At 40.0% G+C, this 14,919-nt stretch overlaps 1 protein-coding gene across 6 annotated transcripts in view; it reads right to left on the bottom strand.

Moving 5' to 3' along the window:
• pcdh15a (protocadherin-related 15a) overlaps positions 1 to 14,919 on the bottom strand; it is a 222,534-nt gene that overhangs the window by 22,877 nt on the left and 184,738 nt on the right. For all 6 annotated transcript variants that reach the window (XM_038737732.1, XM_038737727.1, XM_038737729.1 and 3 more), the window contains 3 exons: positions 12,700 to 12,840; positions 4,622 to 4,749; positions 574 to 789 (listed from right to left, as the gene is read on the bottom strand). In XM_038737732.1, coding sequence (XP_038593660.1) covers positions 574 to 789; positions 4,622 to 4,749; positions 12,700 to 12,840 — 485 coding nt within the window. The remainder of the gene's footprint in view (positions 1 to 573; positions 790 to 4,621; positions 4,750 to 12,699; positions 12,841 to 14,919) is intronic.

The raw sequence follows: 14,919 nt of genomic DNA, 5'->3' as shown, positions 1-14,919 counted from the left end.
AAATTTGCTCTCATATATATACAGTGTGTTCATGGCAGGCATATTTTGATATACTGACAGATTCATTATTATAACATGCCAACAATTCTACTTCATAAAACATGAATCTCTAAAACAAATAATATGGTACTTAATATTCCAGAATGTAGCGGGAGTAGATGAAAAATCTGTGGAGCAGAGACCAAGCTATCCTGACTTTACTGACTCCCATGTATGGGTCAAGCTCCAAAACACTAGAGCCGTTTCCAGTTTTTGTGCTAAGCTAACTGGCTGTAGCTTCATTTTCATAAAGATTCTCAAGAGTCATCCAGATCATAGCTATCTAAGGGTTAAAATCAAGGGAAACTGGACTTGGTTGAAGATACTTCAAGACGTATACACCCAAGAGGCTTCCTCAAGTATTTTTTTAGTTTTAGTCCAGTTGCCCTTGATTTTAACCCACCTTGGACTTCATATTTATAATATGGACATGAGGCTGATCTATCTATCCATCTATAAATTAAGTATAAATATACATTTATATTATTGATCATTACAAACATAAGTACACACTCTAAATGGCACCATACTCACCACCACGTCGGCTCTGCTGCTGAGACCTTTTCCATAGTTGTCGGTGGCAATAACTTCAAACTTGAAGTAGGACCTGCGCATGTTTCGAAACATGATGGCAGACTTGACGATACCTGTGAAGGTCTCGATGACAAAGCTGTCCTGGCCTTCTGGTGTGGGTGGGATAATAAGGCGGTAAGCCATCTTACTGTAATTTCCAGAGTCCTTATCGGTTGCCTATAACACACATGTCGCATACACATACAAAGTTAGATGGGAAAATGTGTTATACTCAAAACAATAAGAAAAAGAGACGAAACTAACATGGACTTTGTATTTTGAGATTTCAATGGGCCTGAGCCAGCATCCACCAACCCTTAATTGAGCTCTTGACCATGATGGTGTCTGTTTAGTTCCAAGCATATTGCACTTCTGGCAACTTCCCGATCAGTGATATCACAGGGGATATTTAGTCTTTGACAGTGGATGGAAAAACGCCTGCAGTGGCAGGAAATTGGGCAGGAAGAGCAATATGCTTGGAAGTCTAAACAGAAAACACTGCAGACAGGGTTGTCTTCTGTGTCATTTTTACCCTAAACACCCCCGTGGTGCATCAATCTTGCTGTTGCTTATCACACAATTATTCTGCAGCGATATGACAAATCAAAATGATATAATTTTCTCATAACAACAGATCACCAGAGCTGCATGGTTATAGAACTGAAGGTTAGCATGTTTTCCTTCCGGGGGGCTGCATTTCCTTTTATGCATTCTTGGTTTGTTGCCATGGCGTTATGTTGCCTAATGATATAAAAACCATTGACAGGCAGCCATTATAACATTATGTTAAACTACAGCTGACTTGAGTGGGAACCACTGACAGTTTGGCACATCTTTTTATTAACAATTCATTGATCACAGCAAACTGACAAGAAAGAAAAGAGCTGCAGCTGGAGGCCCATAAGTGTCTCTACCTGAAGTGGTTTGTTTCACGCTGCTGCACCTTTACTCACTGTTACCCCTATAAAAAGCTAAAGAGAATGCAAGATTTCCTAACTTTAATTTTATTTTGTTTAATGCAAGTGATTTTTTTGACCTGCTGGAGGTAGCGTTATCAAGCTCTTTGGTGCTGAGCAGGGCAGTGCACAGTGGGGTTTTAGAGCTTTTTTTGCTGAAAAATATGCTATAAAAGCGTTATGAGTGAACCAAAACTGTAAAGTTGCCGGCTGGACAGCCAAACAATGAGCTGACACTCATCACAAAGCTCTGTAAAGCAGAGGGGAGCAGCAGAGTCAGGTGACAATTCTCTGTACATTTATCACTATGAGCAACGCCTCTCACATTTGACATTGTCATGTGAAAATTATTATTATAAAAATATCAATTAAAATTGCTTTAAATAAGGAAACCTATTAAATTTGAGCAATTACCTTTTAATTTTTTCAAAGAATTTTGGACCAATGGTTATTACCATTTCAACAATAATAATTTCAGCATTAAAAAACATAATCCTCAAAAACAACATATAATTTATGAGGATCATAATCTGCATCTGCACTTTATGTCAATGTAGGCAAAAACACAGAGCACAAGTTCTGAATGGTCACTGAGCTCACACACAGACATCCATTTTCAGAGTGGTTGTCTGCAGCTAGTGACACTGATAAATAGGAATAATCTCTTTTTTTTTCTCCAGCTACAGTATTGGCAGAGGACAAGGAGGGGGAGCAAGGTCCCAATGAAAGGGCTGCATATATCATCAGAGTGAGATACCTTCATTGGGTAAGACATATTTACCAAACATATGCACCGGCATTATTTATGTAGGGCAAACCTTAAAAAAATTGTTATAGACACTGGGAGGAGGAAAACAGTCACTGAGTGAGGTTTGTTTGCAAGGGGGAAACGTATGGATCCCACATTAAAAATCCTTTAGAACACCAAAATTATTTTTTAAGGCATCTTGTTGTTTTACAAATCTTTCCCCTGTGCTTAAAATTAGGGGTCAAGCAGTCAAGGAGGGAGCTGAGAAAAAGTCATTTGGCTACCCATGAATCCAATTACTTACTGATTAAAAAAACAGGTGTCACAAGGAGCATGGTGTAATCAGGTAATCAGACTTTTCTTCTAAATAGCGGACTTCTACCTTGTTAATGAAATATTTTTGACTTAAGTTTTCCACTCCACTGAAATTAGACTTCAGCAGCAAACAAGGCATGGAATGTTCATTTGCTTAAATGAAAATGAGACTTCTTATTTGACTATTTCTTGCTGAGAGTGAAATAGCAGAAGTGTCAGAATATGCCAAATTTTGACAATATTTCTAAGGATTATCTCCAGAGAAAGGGCCACTCGGCTTCATTACTAATTAAGTCAAGTACAAACGCTTCACACTAGCCATACTCCAAAGAAGCCTTGGCCCCAGGGAAATTATAGATAGCACTTGACCCATAATTCTACACTTTGGTGTCCATTCCAAGTTAAAGGAAAGACAGAAATGGGATTCCGAATTGGTCGGGTGGTAGGAGCCACAACACAGTGTTTAATCAATGCAACATCGGAGCCTACATGAAATGGGTACTGCATATTTAGAGGAGATGCGCGGTGAGCAGGGTTAATCAGCCATTGTTTTTAAAATAATCTCCAGTATTTATGATTCCAAAAGCTCTGCATTCCTTATCAAAAACTACAATAACTTCCATCCCTGTTTCAGGTTTCAGTTTGTACATAATTAATTTATACATACTGTCTCTCACATACAGACACACCCACACATTAGCCATGCAAAGTGTATTTGTAACAATGGCTTAACTTCTTTTATCTAAGTGTAATGATGAGCTACTGTAGTAATAATGTTCATAATCAAATTTTCTGCAGGTGTTATTATGTTTACATACATTTCTTTGATAGTTATCTGCTATAGTATTTGCATGTCTTCGCGTGCCGTAATCTGTCTTGTTAATATATGCTAACCCCATGATTAGAGTTGTTAAATGCAGTTGAACGTTGATGTCAGTCCTTGAGGAATGTTTCTGTGCCCTACAAAAACTTTTTTTTTTAAAGTTCTAACATAAAGATTAAGGATAAGCTCATTCCCCGCAGTAAAAGCAACACTAGACTTTAATTTGAGACCATCAATAGAACGAGTTTCTTCCCCGGCTACCCTGGTATTCATGTCTTTTTACTTTTATACAGCAACAAATTTCTTGCATATTTTGGTAACGAAGACATGGATGTCAGTGACTGCTCCCACCTCTGTATCATTTGCTGGTCTTTGCTGATTTTCATATCTGCTGAAAGGTCTGAAATACTTTTTATTAATCTCCCTTGATGACCTTTGTACTTCTAAACCTGCCTGCTAGATATTACACCTACTTCTTTTCTAAAACATTCTCTAGACACCGTTGGCCTGTATCCAGTGTCCATTATAGTGTAAAAAGCTCCCATTTTAATTTAAACTGGCTACAGTTCCTCCCGAACTAGTTTCATTTCACATCCAAAATATTTGAAAAGGTGGTAGTAAAACCCATAATATGTATCAGCCATATCTATTTATATATTTCCACTTCAGTGAATGACACTCAAGAAAATTACATATTGTACATTCACTTATAAATGGATTACTGTATGTCAGCTGAAGTGTTGACATTTAAGGCATTGCAGGTACTAGTTCTCAAGCCACAATCCTAACACCAAGTGCAAGTATACACCAACACCCACCCATGCATACAGAAAATAGACAAACAGTGAAGTACACAGGATGACAAAGTGAAACCTTGTCCAGCCATACTAGTAAACATACTAAGATTATGCCGCTCACTCTGATCCCACCTGCTCGTGGACAAGATAGACAGTGGGGAGAGCAAAATTGAGGAAGAGATGAAGCAAGCAACAGGGGAGGAGACAAAACTGTGCTACAGAGAGCAGATCGGATGAATTCTCCCATCATGGCTGCAGGGTAAATGTTGAAGAAGTGGGAGTGAAATCAGGCATTTTAGTTTCAACCTGTTTCCATATATGCTGATGCAAAAACAAACAAATACAAAGACCAGTGCTCATGTTTTCTTACCACTATCTTCAGCACAGAACTGAAGATCTTGCTGTCCTCTGCAACGCCACCAATGTAGAGCTGCCTGGAGAAGACGGGAGGGTGGTCATTCTCATCTTGCACATCAATGAACACCTTGGCTGTGTTGGCTGCAAAAGGCAAATTACACCAGAATATAAATCCTGTGGAAGTATTTCCCATATAAATACAAATCTATGCATCTAGCACAGTATAAGACCTAACAGCACTTTTGAAAGTAGATGTGACACAAAAAAACAGCCTGTGACCTCAACGTACTAATGTATGTAGTGTATGATTAAGGCATCTGATAACCCACAAAATAAGAATTGGGACACACAAACCCAGAAACTAGTCACTAGTTGCCAAATAAACACATATGTGAAGTCATCCAAACTGGCATTGATCAAATGTTGCATAATTTAGCCTCAAAATCATCACGTCAATATAATGTTTTCATGGTCATCAGTTATTTCACAACTTCAAAAGAGAGCTTGAAATCATTTTCCAGAATATTTTGCAAGTTAGTCATCACTGAAGACATCACAGCATGGGCCAATCCCAATCTCTAAACCCTGAACCCTCACAGACCGAGTTGACGTCACCTTGTAAGTGCTTGACTGTGAGAGACTGCAAGGGCCCAAAATGGTGTAATGGGACAACACTTTGTGACATATCACGTTACCTTGACGACACCAAAACATGTAATGTACAATTGTGGGTTTGGGAGTTTTTATTTTGTGATTTTTACATTCTTCATGGCCAAGGCACTGAGGGAACCCACTGCCTTACAGTGGAAGAAAGGTAATTTTCAAGTCAATTTACTTTTCAAAACTGCATCATACACTTCCATGTAAGCTTCTTTTTTTCTTGTAGTTGCTCCTTCCTTGTTTTTTTTGTTTTTTTTAAATGCCTCCGGCTTCCTCTGGCAACCTTGCGTTTAATGTTATGAACGCTATGCACACTGACGGACAGTTGTGAATAAAGGGTTCAAAATATCTGCAAGAGAGCTGCTGAATGCAGCTGAAGATTTGTGGAACACCCCTAAGCACTCGCAGATTTACTGGGATTGGGCCTCACAGTCCGTGAGTCTGTGAGTGTGGAGAGCGGGATTGATTGTCTGTTTTATTGAATACCACTGTCATAAAGTAATACCTGTGTATTTTTTAATCATCTGAGGATAAATGGTTTGACCAATTTTGAAATGTATTATATTTTTAAATTGAGGAATCAGATTCACTTAGCTTTTGAAATCTGACTGAAATTGGGATTTGACTGAAATTGGGATTTTGTGAGAATACTGACTGCAAACAGAAAAACTATTTTCTTGGTTTCATTTTGACCAAACATAGACTGAGTGAGTTGAGAAAAACCCCTCTTCATTTAGTACACTTTGCACTGCTATTACTATTTGAAGTGGATTTGTAATTGCTTGCTAAAAAGAGAAACATATTGCATTAGTCCTTACACAACAATTTCGGATGAACCAATTTGAGAAGATATTTTACTAAAGCTGAAAACTTTGAGTCAATAATGAGGAGGTTAATTTTGTTTTGCTTACAGCAAATATTTTGAATCGAGAAAAACTGAGTCTGAAGTATGCTGATGACTTCTCTCTCAGTGCCCCCAATAAGTAGATCAGAAAAACAACTGAGCCAGTTTGCAGTCTGTTTACCAACCAATTAGTGATTACACTCACACTCTGAGTGAAATATGGCTCTGTGAAATAATAGAAACGATGATGAGATCTTGCCTTCTAAACCATTATCTTTAAGTGAGGTTTAGCTCGCATTATTTATTGTTGAGAAGTTTGTTTTCCCCACAGTTTGGTCCACGACAATACTATTAATAAAAGGCAAGGAAAGCAGTTTGCACATTATTGGGTATAATAACTTGAAGGCCATCCAATAATCAAGCAGTAAGAATTTCTCTGGAGTTAGAGAAATACTGTGAAAGAAATGGAGAATGGGGGCAGAAAATGTGGTATATTTATTATTAAATTTGCTGGTTAACTGGTCTTTTTGTGAGGCTTTTGAAATATTCATCCTGTCACTTTCAAAAGTAAAACACACATATCCTGAGAATAAACATTTGTCCCTGTAATTTGTCACAGTTACACCTACAGTGTGCAAGGTACAGCATAAATATGTACAGCGCAAATTCTTTCCAACACTGCAGTTTAGTTAAAAATATGCAGTGTCAAGGACCATTTTTCTTCCAGTGGCATACAAAAATGTAAAGTCATGTGGCATTGGAGCTAAGGATGCACCAGGGGTATTGGATAAACAAAAACACAGCACATCAAATTACTGGCACAAAAGCTGTAGCGTGAGACACAGAAGGAGGACTCCAGGGGATGCGAAAGAGGTCTGCAGAGTTTCTTTGTTTGTAGAAAGTGGCTACATTCCATCCTCAGAGTATCAGGACATAAAAACATACATACAGTACACCCACTCCTCCTGAGACACTCACAGATGCATGAAAGAAGCAGCTCCATTAAAAGGAGGAATTCTGCTAAGGCAGAGTAGGCTTGAGTGTGCATATGAGTGCATTATCATTTAGAATTCGTGTTTAATTAAATCTCTTACTCTGGATTATTATATGTGTGCATGTGCATATGATTGTCAGTATGTACCTATGAGTGCATTTTGGCAATGTGCACAGGTCCTAACAGGGCTAAGATACATCCATCTGACAAATCAGTCCAGTAATGCTGTGATAATTGAAACTCAATATAGACTCATTGATGAGAAGAAAGATATTCCCTGTCTTGGAGCCCTGGTCGGCATTACAAGTGAAAAAAGAAATGGTTCCTTTACATTGCGCCAAAAGAGGATGGCAGCCTATAGATGCCAGGAAGGCTCACTCCTTTGTGTGAGAGAGTGCTTTACTTTACACAAGTGTGTGTGAGTGCCCGAATATTGTGTACTTGTAATTGCTGTCATTATTAGTATGTGAGATACTGACACTGCAAGAAGGACTGAGGCTGGTATAGTAGGTCATTGATTATTCATTGGAAGCTCAAATGGATAGAGAGTGAGGTATGCACCCAACTTCTTGTTAGCACATCCATCATTTTACAAAATGTTTGTCGGTAAACTGTCCATAAACAAGCCTAATTATATTCCAACTGAAGCATGGCCATCAAAGAGTGCAGCCCGAGGTTCTCAGTATGCTTCAAAGAAAGTGCTTCTCAGGTGGTCAAACAGTGTCTCAAACCTCCTTTCTGACTGCGGGTGCGTCTGACAATTTATGTATGTTTCTGAAACTGCCAATCATCCCTGCTTTACGCAACAATTTTCCAGGTATGAGGAAGTTTGAACTTTGAACAACTACAAAGACAATGAATTTTTGGAGAGATCGGAGAGGCAATGGGATGCAGCCAGGAAGAGGCTTTGACAGCAGGCTTTTAGCCCCGCCTTCGAGTTTCTGGCTCTCTGTATGCTCAATCACACTGAGCCCTTAAGAATGGAAACACACAGGTGTTGCATTACTGAGCCTTTGCGATGATTAATGTTATGTCACCCAGTCTCGTTTTGGGGGCGGTCTGCCTAAATTAAAACAAATGGGCTATTTCTGTTCGTTGACTCTTGCAACAAATTTTGACACAAGTTTTCAAGGATTTATGATATTTTTGGACTGACATGCTAAATAGAGTTTATAATAAGTCATTTTAATAAGCTTGATGCTGAATGGAGTGTGAAAATGAAAAACCAAATCAAAGGCAGCAGCAAAGGTGCCACCAATTATACAAACGGATCAGTGCAGTGAATAAAGACAGCTGTACACACTGTTAACCTTGTTTTGATCTAAATATGAAGCCTAATAGTAGGGATGGGATTGAAACCCAGATCTAAAAGGACCCGGTTACAAAATTTCTCAAAACCCGAAAATCAATAAGGTCCGAACTTATTGATACTGCTATCGAGACTAGTGGGTCCTTTAATGTAACATTATGTCATGAGCATTAAATCTTATTTAACGCGATGGAAAAGAAAACTAATGTTATTTAGTGATGCCACAGACGCAGTATTAAACGGGCCCGGGACTGCTTATCATCAGGCTGAAGCCTCTGCTGCTCTCTGTCAGCTCCTACAGACTGGGATTTGTTTTGTAACTGTAGAATCGATCCGTACCTGTAAACGTTGGATTTTTCTGATATTCAGATTCATACACATTCAAAACTTTCCCACACAGCTACAAAACATTTTCACGAGTATACAACTTTTTCACACAGCTACAAAACATTTTCACGAGTATACAACTTTTTCACACAGCTACAAAACATTTTCACAGGTACAAAACTTTTTCACACAGCTACAAAACATTTTCACAGGTACAAAACTTTTTCACACAGCTACAAAACATTTTCACGAGTATACAACTTTTTCACACAGGGTTGTGAAAGGGTTAATTTAATCCTCTCTCTCCTCAGTCTGTCATCCTGAATGTTATATACAAGCACAGCAAATGTTAGCTTGTCAATTAGCCAAATGTTAAAAACAAGCTAGATAGAAAGCTGTCTGTCTGGAGCATAGACTGGTCTGTATTCTTAAAATTTCACACATTGTTCAAAACTCAGCTGTTGGCTAAGACAAACCAGCCGCTCCTCCTTCTACCAGGTGATGTTACCTGCAGGCAGTGAATAGCAGTGCAAGCAGATAGGAGGAGGAGGGACTGATATAGACATATGTCTGGGTTTTTATTCTTCTAAACGTCACTCATTATTGTGATGTCAGATATTGGGTTTATATATAGTGACTTCGCTGTTGTTAAACATTAATGTTGCTGCTCTAGAAACAACATTCAGCTGTATGTAAAATATTAAATTCTAATCCTATAATTCAGTGGTTCCCAACCTTTTTGCCTTGGCGCCCCCCCTACTTTTATCTAAGAAAAGCCGAGCCCCCCCAACAGCTGATAAAACATGCACACAGAATATTATGTAATTACTTACTAATAGCGAACAAATGGAGTCAAATGACACCTCCATGGCTCTGTGTAAATCAATGTCAGCTCTTGGTTGGCCTTCACCAACAGTCTCCTGGTGTTTTGTTTCTTGGTATTGTTTAATACCAAGAAAAGGGGTTTATAAGGTGTAATATTTACAAAATAGCCTATAGGCCTACAGCTTGCACTAACTAGTGTTTTCAACATAGGCCTATACTTCTATACTTTACTTGGGCGGGCCGGACAGGTATAGTTGCACCTGCCAAAGTATATTTAGTAAACCCATTTAGCATTCTACAGAGAAACCGTGAGCGAGAGGTCATCTGGTATTACGTTAACGGACACGCAGGAAATGTTACATTACGGAGCGACAGTGAACGCACCACTGCAGATGTCACTCACTAACGTTAAGTTTCAGTTTCGATCCACATGCGCTGCACTTGAAAACTGAATCACAGGTGAATTTATACAGGGAGAGAGAGAGTGTTTGCCGTGTGAGACCAGAGGTGCAGGCTAGGTGTGTGTGAGTGTGGGGAGAAGAGCAGAGGAGCAGAGTCAAGTAAATAAACACTAAACTATAAGGTGGAAAATGAAATACACTGCTCAAAAAAATAAAGCGAACACTTAAACAACACAATGTAACTCCAAGTCAATCACACTCCTGTGAAATCAAACTGTCCACTTAGGAAGTAACACTGATTGACAATCAATTTCACATGCTGTTGTGCAAATGGAATAGACAACAGGTGGAAATTATAGGCAATTAGCAAGACACCCCCAATAAAGGAGTGGTTCGGCAGGTGGTGACCACAGACCACTTCTCAGTTCCTATGCTTCCTGGCTGATGTTTAGGTCACTTTTGAATGATGATGTAATTTCACTCTAGTCGTAGCATGAGTCTACAACCCACAAAAGTGGCTCAGGTAGTGCAGCTCATCCAGGATGGCACATCAATGCGAACTGTGGCAAGAAGGTTTGCTGTGTCTGTCAGCGTAGTGTCCAGAGCATGGAGGCGCTACCAGGAGACAGGACAGTACATCAGGAGATGTGGAGGAGGCCGTAGGAGGGCAACAACCCAGCAGCAGGACCGCTACCACGCCTTTGTGCACGGAGGAGCAGGAGGAGCACTGCCAGAGCCCTGCAAAATGACCTCCAGCAGGCCACAAATGTGCATGTGTCTGCTCAAACGGTCAGAGACAGATTCCATGAGAGCCCGACGTCCACAGGTGGGGGTTGTGCTTACAGCCCAACACCGTGCAGGACGTTTGGCATTTGCCAGAGAACACCAAGATTGGCAAATTCGCCACTGGCGCCCTGTGCTCTTCACAGATGAAAGCAGGTTCACACTGAGCACATGTGACAGATGTGACAGAGTCTGGAGACGCCGTGGAGAACATTCTGCTGCCTGCAACATCCTCCAGTATGACCGGTTTGGCGGTGGGTCAGTAATGGTGTGTGGTAGAATTTCTTTGGGGGGCCGCACAGCCCTCCATGTGCTCGCCAGAGGTAGCCTGACTGCCATTAGGTACCGAGATGAGATCCTCAGACCCCTTGTGAGACCATATGCTGGTGCGGTTGGCCCTGGGTTTCTCCTAATGCAAGACAATGCTAGACCTCATGTGGCTGGAGTGTGTCAGCAGTTCCTGCAAGAGGAAGGCATTGATGCTATGGACTGGCCCGCCCGTTCCCCAGACCTCAATCCAATTGAGCACATCTGGGACATCATGTCTCGCTCCATCCACCAAAGCCACGTTGCACCATAGACTGTCCAGGAGTTGGCGGATGCTTTAGTCCAGGTCTGGGAGGAGATCCCTCAGGAGACCATCCGCCACCTCATCAGGAGCATGCCCAGGCATTGTAGGGAGGTCATACAGGCACGTGGAGGCCACACACACTACTGAGCCTCATTTTGACTTGTTTAAAGGACATTACATCAAAGTTGGATCGGCCTGTAGTGTGGTTTTCCACTTTGATTTTGAGTGTGACTCCAAATCCAGACCTCCATGGGTTGATAAATTTGATTTCCATTGATCATTTTTGTGTGATTTTGTTGTCAGCACACTCAACTATGTAAAGAAAGGAGTATTTAATGAGATTATTTCATTCATTCAGATCTAGGATGTGTTATTTTAGTGTTCCCTTTATTTTTTTGAGCAGTGTACAATAACCTACTGTTAATACAAATAGCCTACAATATACACCGCTACCGAGCCCACCCCCCACCAGCTGCCGCCGCCACAGTTGCACTTGAGTGTCTTTATGAGAGCTCAACAGTCCAATGAGCGGAAAATGTAAACAGACTTTTGTATAAATTATCTAGTGTGCTATCACATTTTTTTTTTGACAACCTCAAAACAGATAAAGCATTGGGCACCCCTGTGATCTCTGGCGCCCCCCTCAGGGGACCCCAGGTTGAGAACCGCTGCTATAATTCATTTAGCACAAACAAGCAGTTAATATGCACACTTCAATATTTGTTTATTTATCGCAAGTTATATGTCATCTCAATATATAACAGATAACAATGTTATTGCGCATTGAATATTTTCCTCATACTGTGCAAGGGGTATTGATAAAGAATCGGATTGTCAAGCAGTCTCAATAAGGGTATCAATATCAATAAAAAATAATGATCCCCATCCCTACCTAACAGTGTAGGTAGCACAAATAGATTTCATATGTAAAGGGTGTATAATAATACTGTAATAAACGAGGATCATGAAGCTTCTTTATTAGACTGTACTTTTAACATTTTAAAAGCACATCTGATGTTGCTGGTGCATGCCTATGAGGCACCAGTGAGAGAGCATGTTTCCCATTTCTGTGACATTTTTCTTCAGCATGGCTCTTGTGAGGCAGAATTAAGCATGTAATAATCCACACATACATACAAAAATATAATACAAAATAGCTCTACATACTTGCGGCAACTGTGAAAATAAATATGAAAGGTATAAATAGGCTGCGATACAATTTATACAAGTGTATTTAATCATAATCTGTCACAGTGAGGGATTATGATTACATATAAATGCAACACCTGGAATCATATGAAACAGAATTTCATCCCCGATTTCCTACAACACAACTCACCCTCCACATTCAGTCATTTATTATCAGCTCTTTCTTACTTTTAGAAGGCACACGCAGGTTGGACATGACAACTTCCATAGAGTCCGCCTGGACCCGGAGGACATAGGTGGTCACGTTTTCATAATCCAGAGGTTTAGCTGTGAAGATGACACCTGTCCTGTTGTTCACCTTAAAATGATCTGGAACCAAACACAGCAAATGAAAAAGTGGAAAAAGAACTGTAACAGAATGGATGGCAGATTGATGATGATTAGCTGCATAGTTTACACATGTCTACGTCAATACAATTCCACTCTGCAGGTATAACAACTGAATTCATATGCACGCCTTCACAGGCACTTTTCTCTTCATGGTCAATTAGTTCTTCAGTGTAGACCTTAATAGAGCCTTTTTGAACAACTTTCATACACAGAGCCTCCAACAATCTCGAGTTCACTTATTGGCAGTCTTCACACATGTGCTATAGAAAAATTTACAATATGTAGTGAGTGGCAGCACTGGTTGAATAAAATAGCTATTGTTGGACAATAAGGAAATCCCTTAAATCCCTGATAAAAGAAATATTGCAGAAATACATCTGCCTTTTTCCCCCTTTTAATGTCATGGACAGATCCTAACTCCTCTGTGGTTACGTAAAAAGGTCAGGCTTCAGAACGCATTTGTTTTTGCTTTTGCTGAGAATATTATTGCTAAGGACATGGAGGTAGATTTATAGAACTCTTATTAGGTTTTGAGCCTGCAATTTTCAGGAGTGTATCTATGGAAAAGTGACTCTAGCTCCGGTTTCCATATGACACAGACATAGATCACCGCAGGAGCGCTTGAGGTGCATGTGGGGAAGCGGTTACTGACTGACATCTTCCTTATACACTTTTCGCTCTCTCCAGCTTACAGGTACATCTCCTACTTTTGGCTTCAACACATGAGCTAACCTCACACCTGTCTGGTGTACTCTCTCCCTGGGTGTAATTATGCTCTTCAGACTTTGCCAACGAGTCAGAGAAGCATTTTAAAGCTGCAAGTATCTCAAAATTGTCTTCTCTACTTCTAGAAAAAGACAGGACAAACAGTGGCTGTGGCTATGGTGTGCATCCCACAATTTTCAAAATAATGTGAGTTTTTTTTAGGGATGGGTATTGCTACTCGATACCTTTATGGTATCGAATGAAACAGCCCAGTATCGAGTAGAATTGAAACGTCTCCAGTCAAACAAGTACTTCAAACGATACTTTTTGTAAACAGATCGCTGCAAAAAATGACTTTTTGTATGGTTTTGCTTGCATCCAAACACGCAAGCAACACACCACTCCCCTTCACCCCCAGACAAAGCAGTCTCTTCCGACTTTTTAACTAATATCATTTTCAACAGCAGCAAGGAGTATGGTTTTTACAAAGCATATAGCCTAGGCCTAACGTTTCTTAACGCCACCGGCTGAAAAAAAAAAATAAAGCAAGTAAATCCCGACTTTTAAACAGCTGAATTTCTGCACATGTAGCCTGTTTATAAGAGCAGTCTTCAGTAGTTACAAAACTTTACGTTAACGCCACTCTCTCCCGACAAGTCCAAGCATTAGTGACAGTAGCTGCTGAAGTTTCTTTCTATAAGTTTCACATTGCTGTGCTACTTTAGCAGATGCTTCAATAAATCAGATGTAGAAATGTTCGTGGTTGAAAGCATTTTGCTGGTTTACACTAGACAATGTTCTTGCATCTGTGACACAATAATGGCAGTAGCTACTTACAGCTGTGGAAAGAACGCCTCTCTCCCTCGTTCTACTTTCTTCCTTCAGTTTTGGCTGTTATTCCAGTAACACATTACTGCCCAACACTGTTTGTCACTGATCGATCAGCTGAATTTACTCACAGAGACTCTGGCTACAGCTGCAGCTGCTTCAGGTGTAGCTGGTTTGATCGGCTGGACGTGCAGCCTCTGTTTTTTCCTCTGTTTGTGAGTCTTTAGCGTAGTTAAGTGTCTCGTTTAAACAGACTCCTTACTCGTTTTGTACTTATTACTGTCATCTTTTTGGAGGTTTGCGACTCATCAATAAAGGAAAAAGCACTCACGGAGATCTTTCAATTCAGTTTATTGATCAAAAGTTAAATCAATTTTCCGTTGTTTACTTCCAACACACGCATCAAAGAATTGCCTTAAATTCGTTTCCCACAACTTATTTGGTCACTAAACTATTTCACTCCTCCTCTCTCATTCAAATATTAAAAAAATTGCAAGCTGTAGTCTTTCCCCATATAGTACTACC

Source organism: Micropterus salmoides, unplaced genomic scaffold, assembly GCF_014851395.1.
Source record: "Micropterus salmoides isolate LMB-PRFRI ecotype aquatic unplaced genomic scaffold, ASM1485139v1 Ms_hic_scaffold_22, whole genome shotgun sequence".
Lineage (NCBI taxonomy): Eukaryota > Metazoa > Chordata > Actinopteri > Centrarchiformes > Centrarchidae > Micropterus > Micropterus salmoides.
Note: the sequence above shows the minus strand (reverse complement) of the source record. Positions and strands in the feature narration are given on the sequence as shown.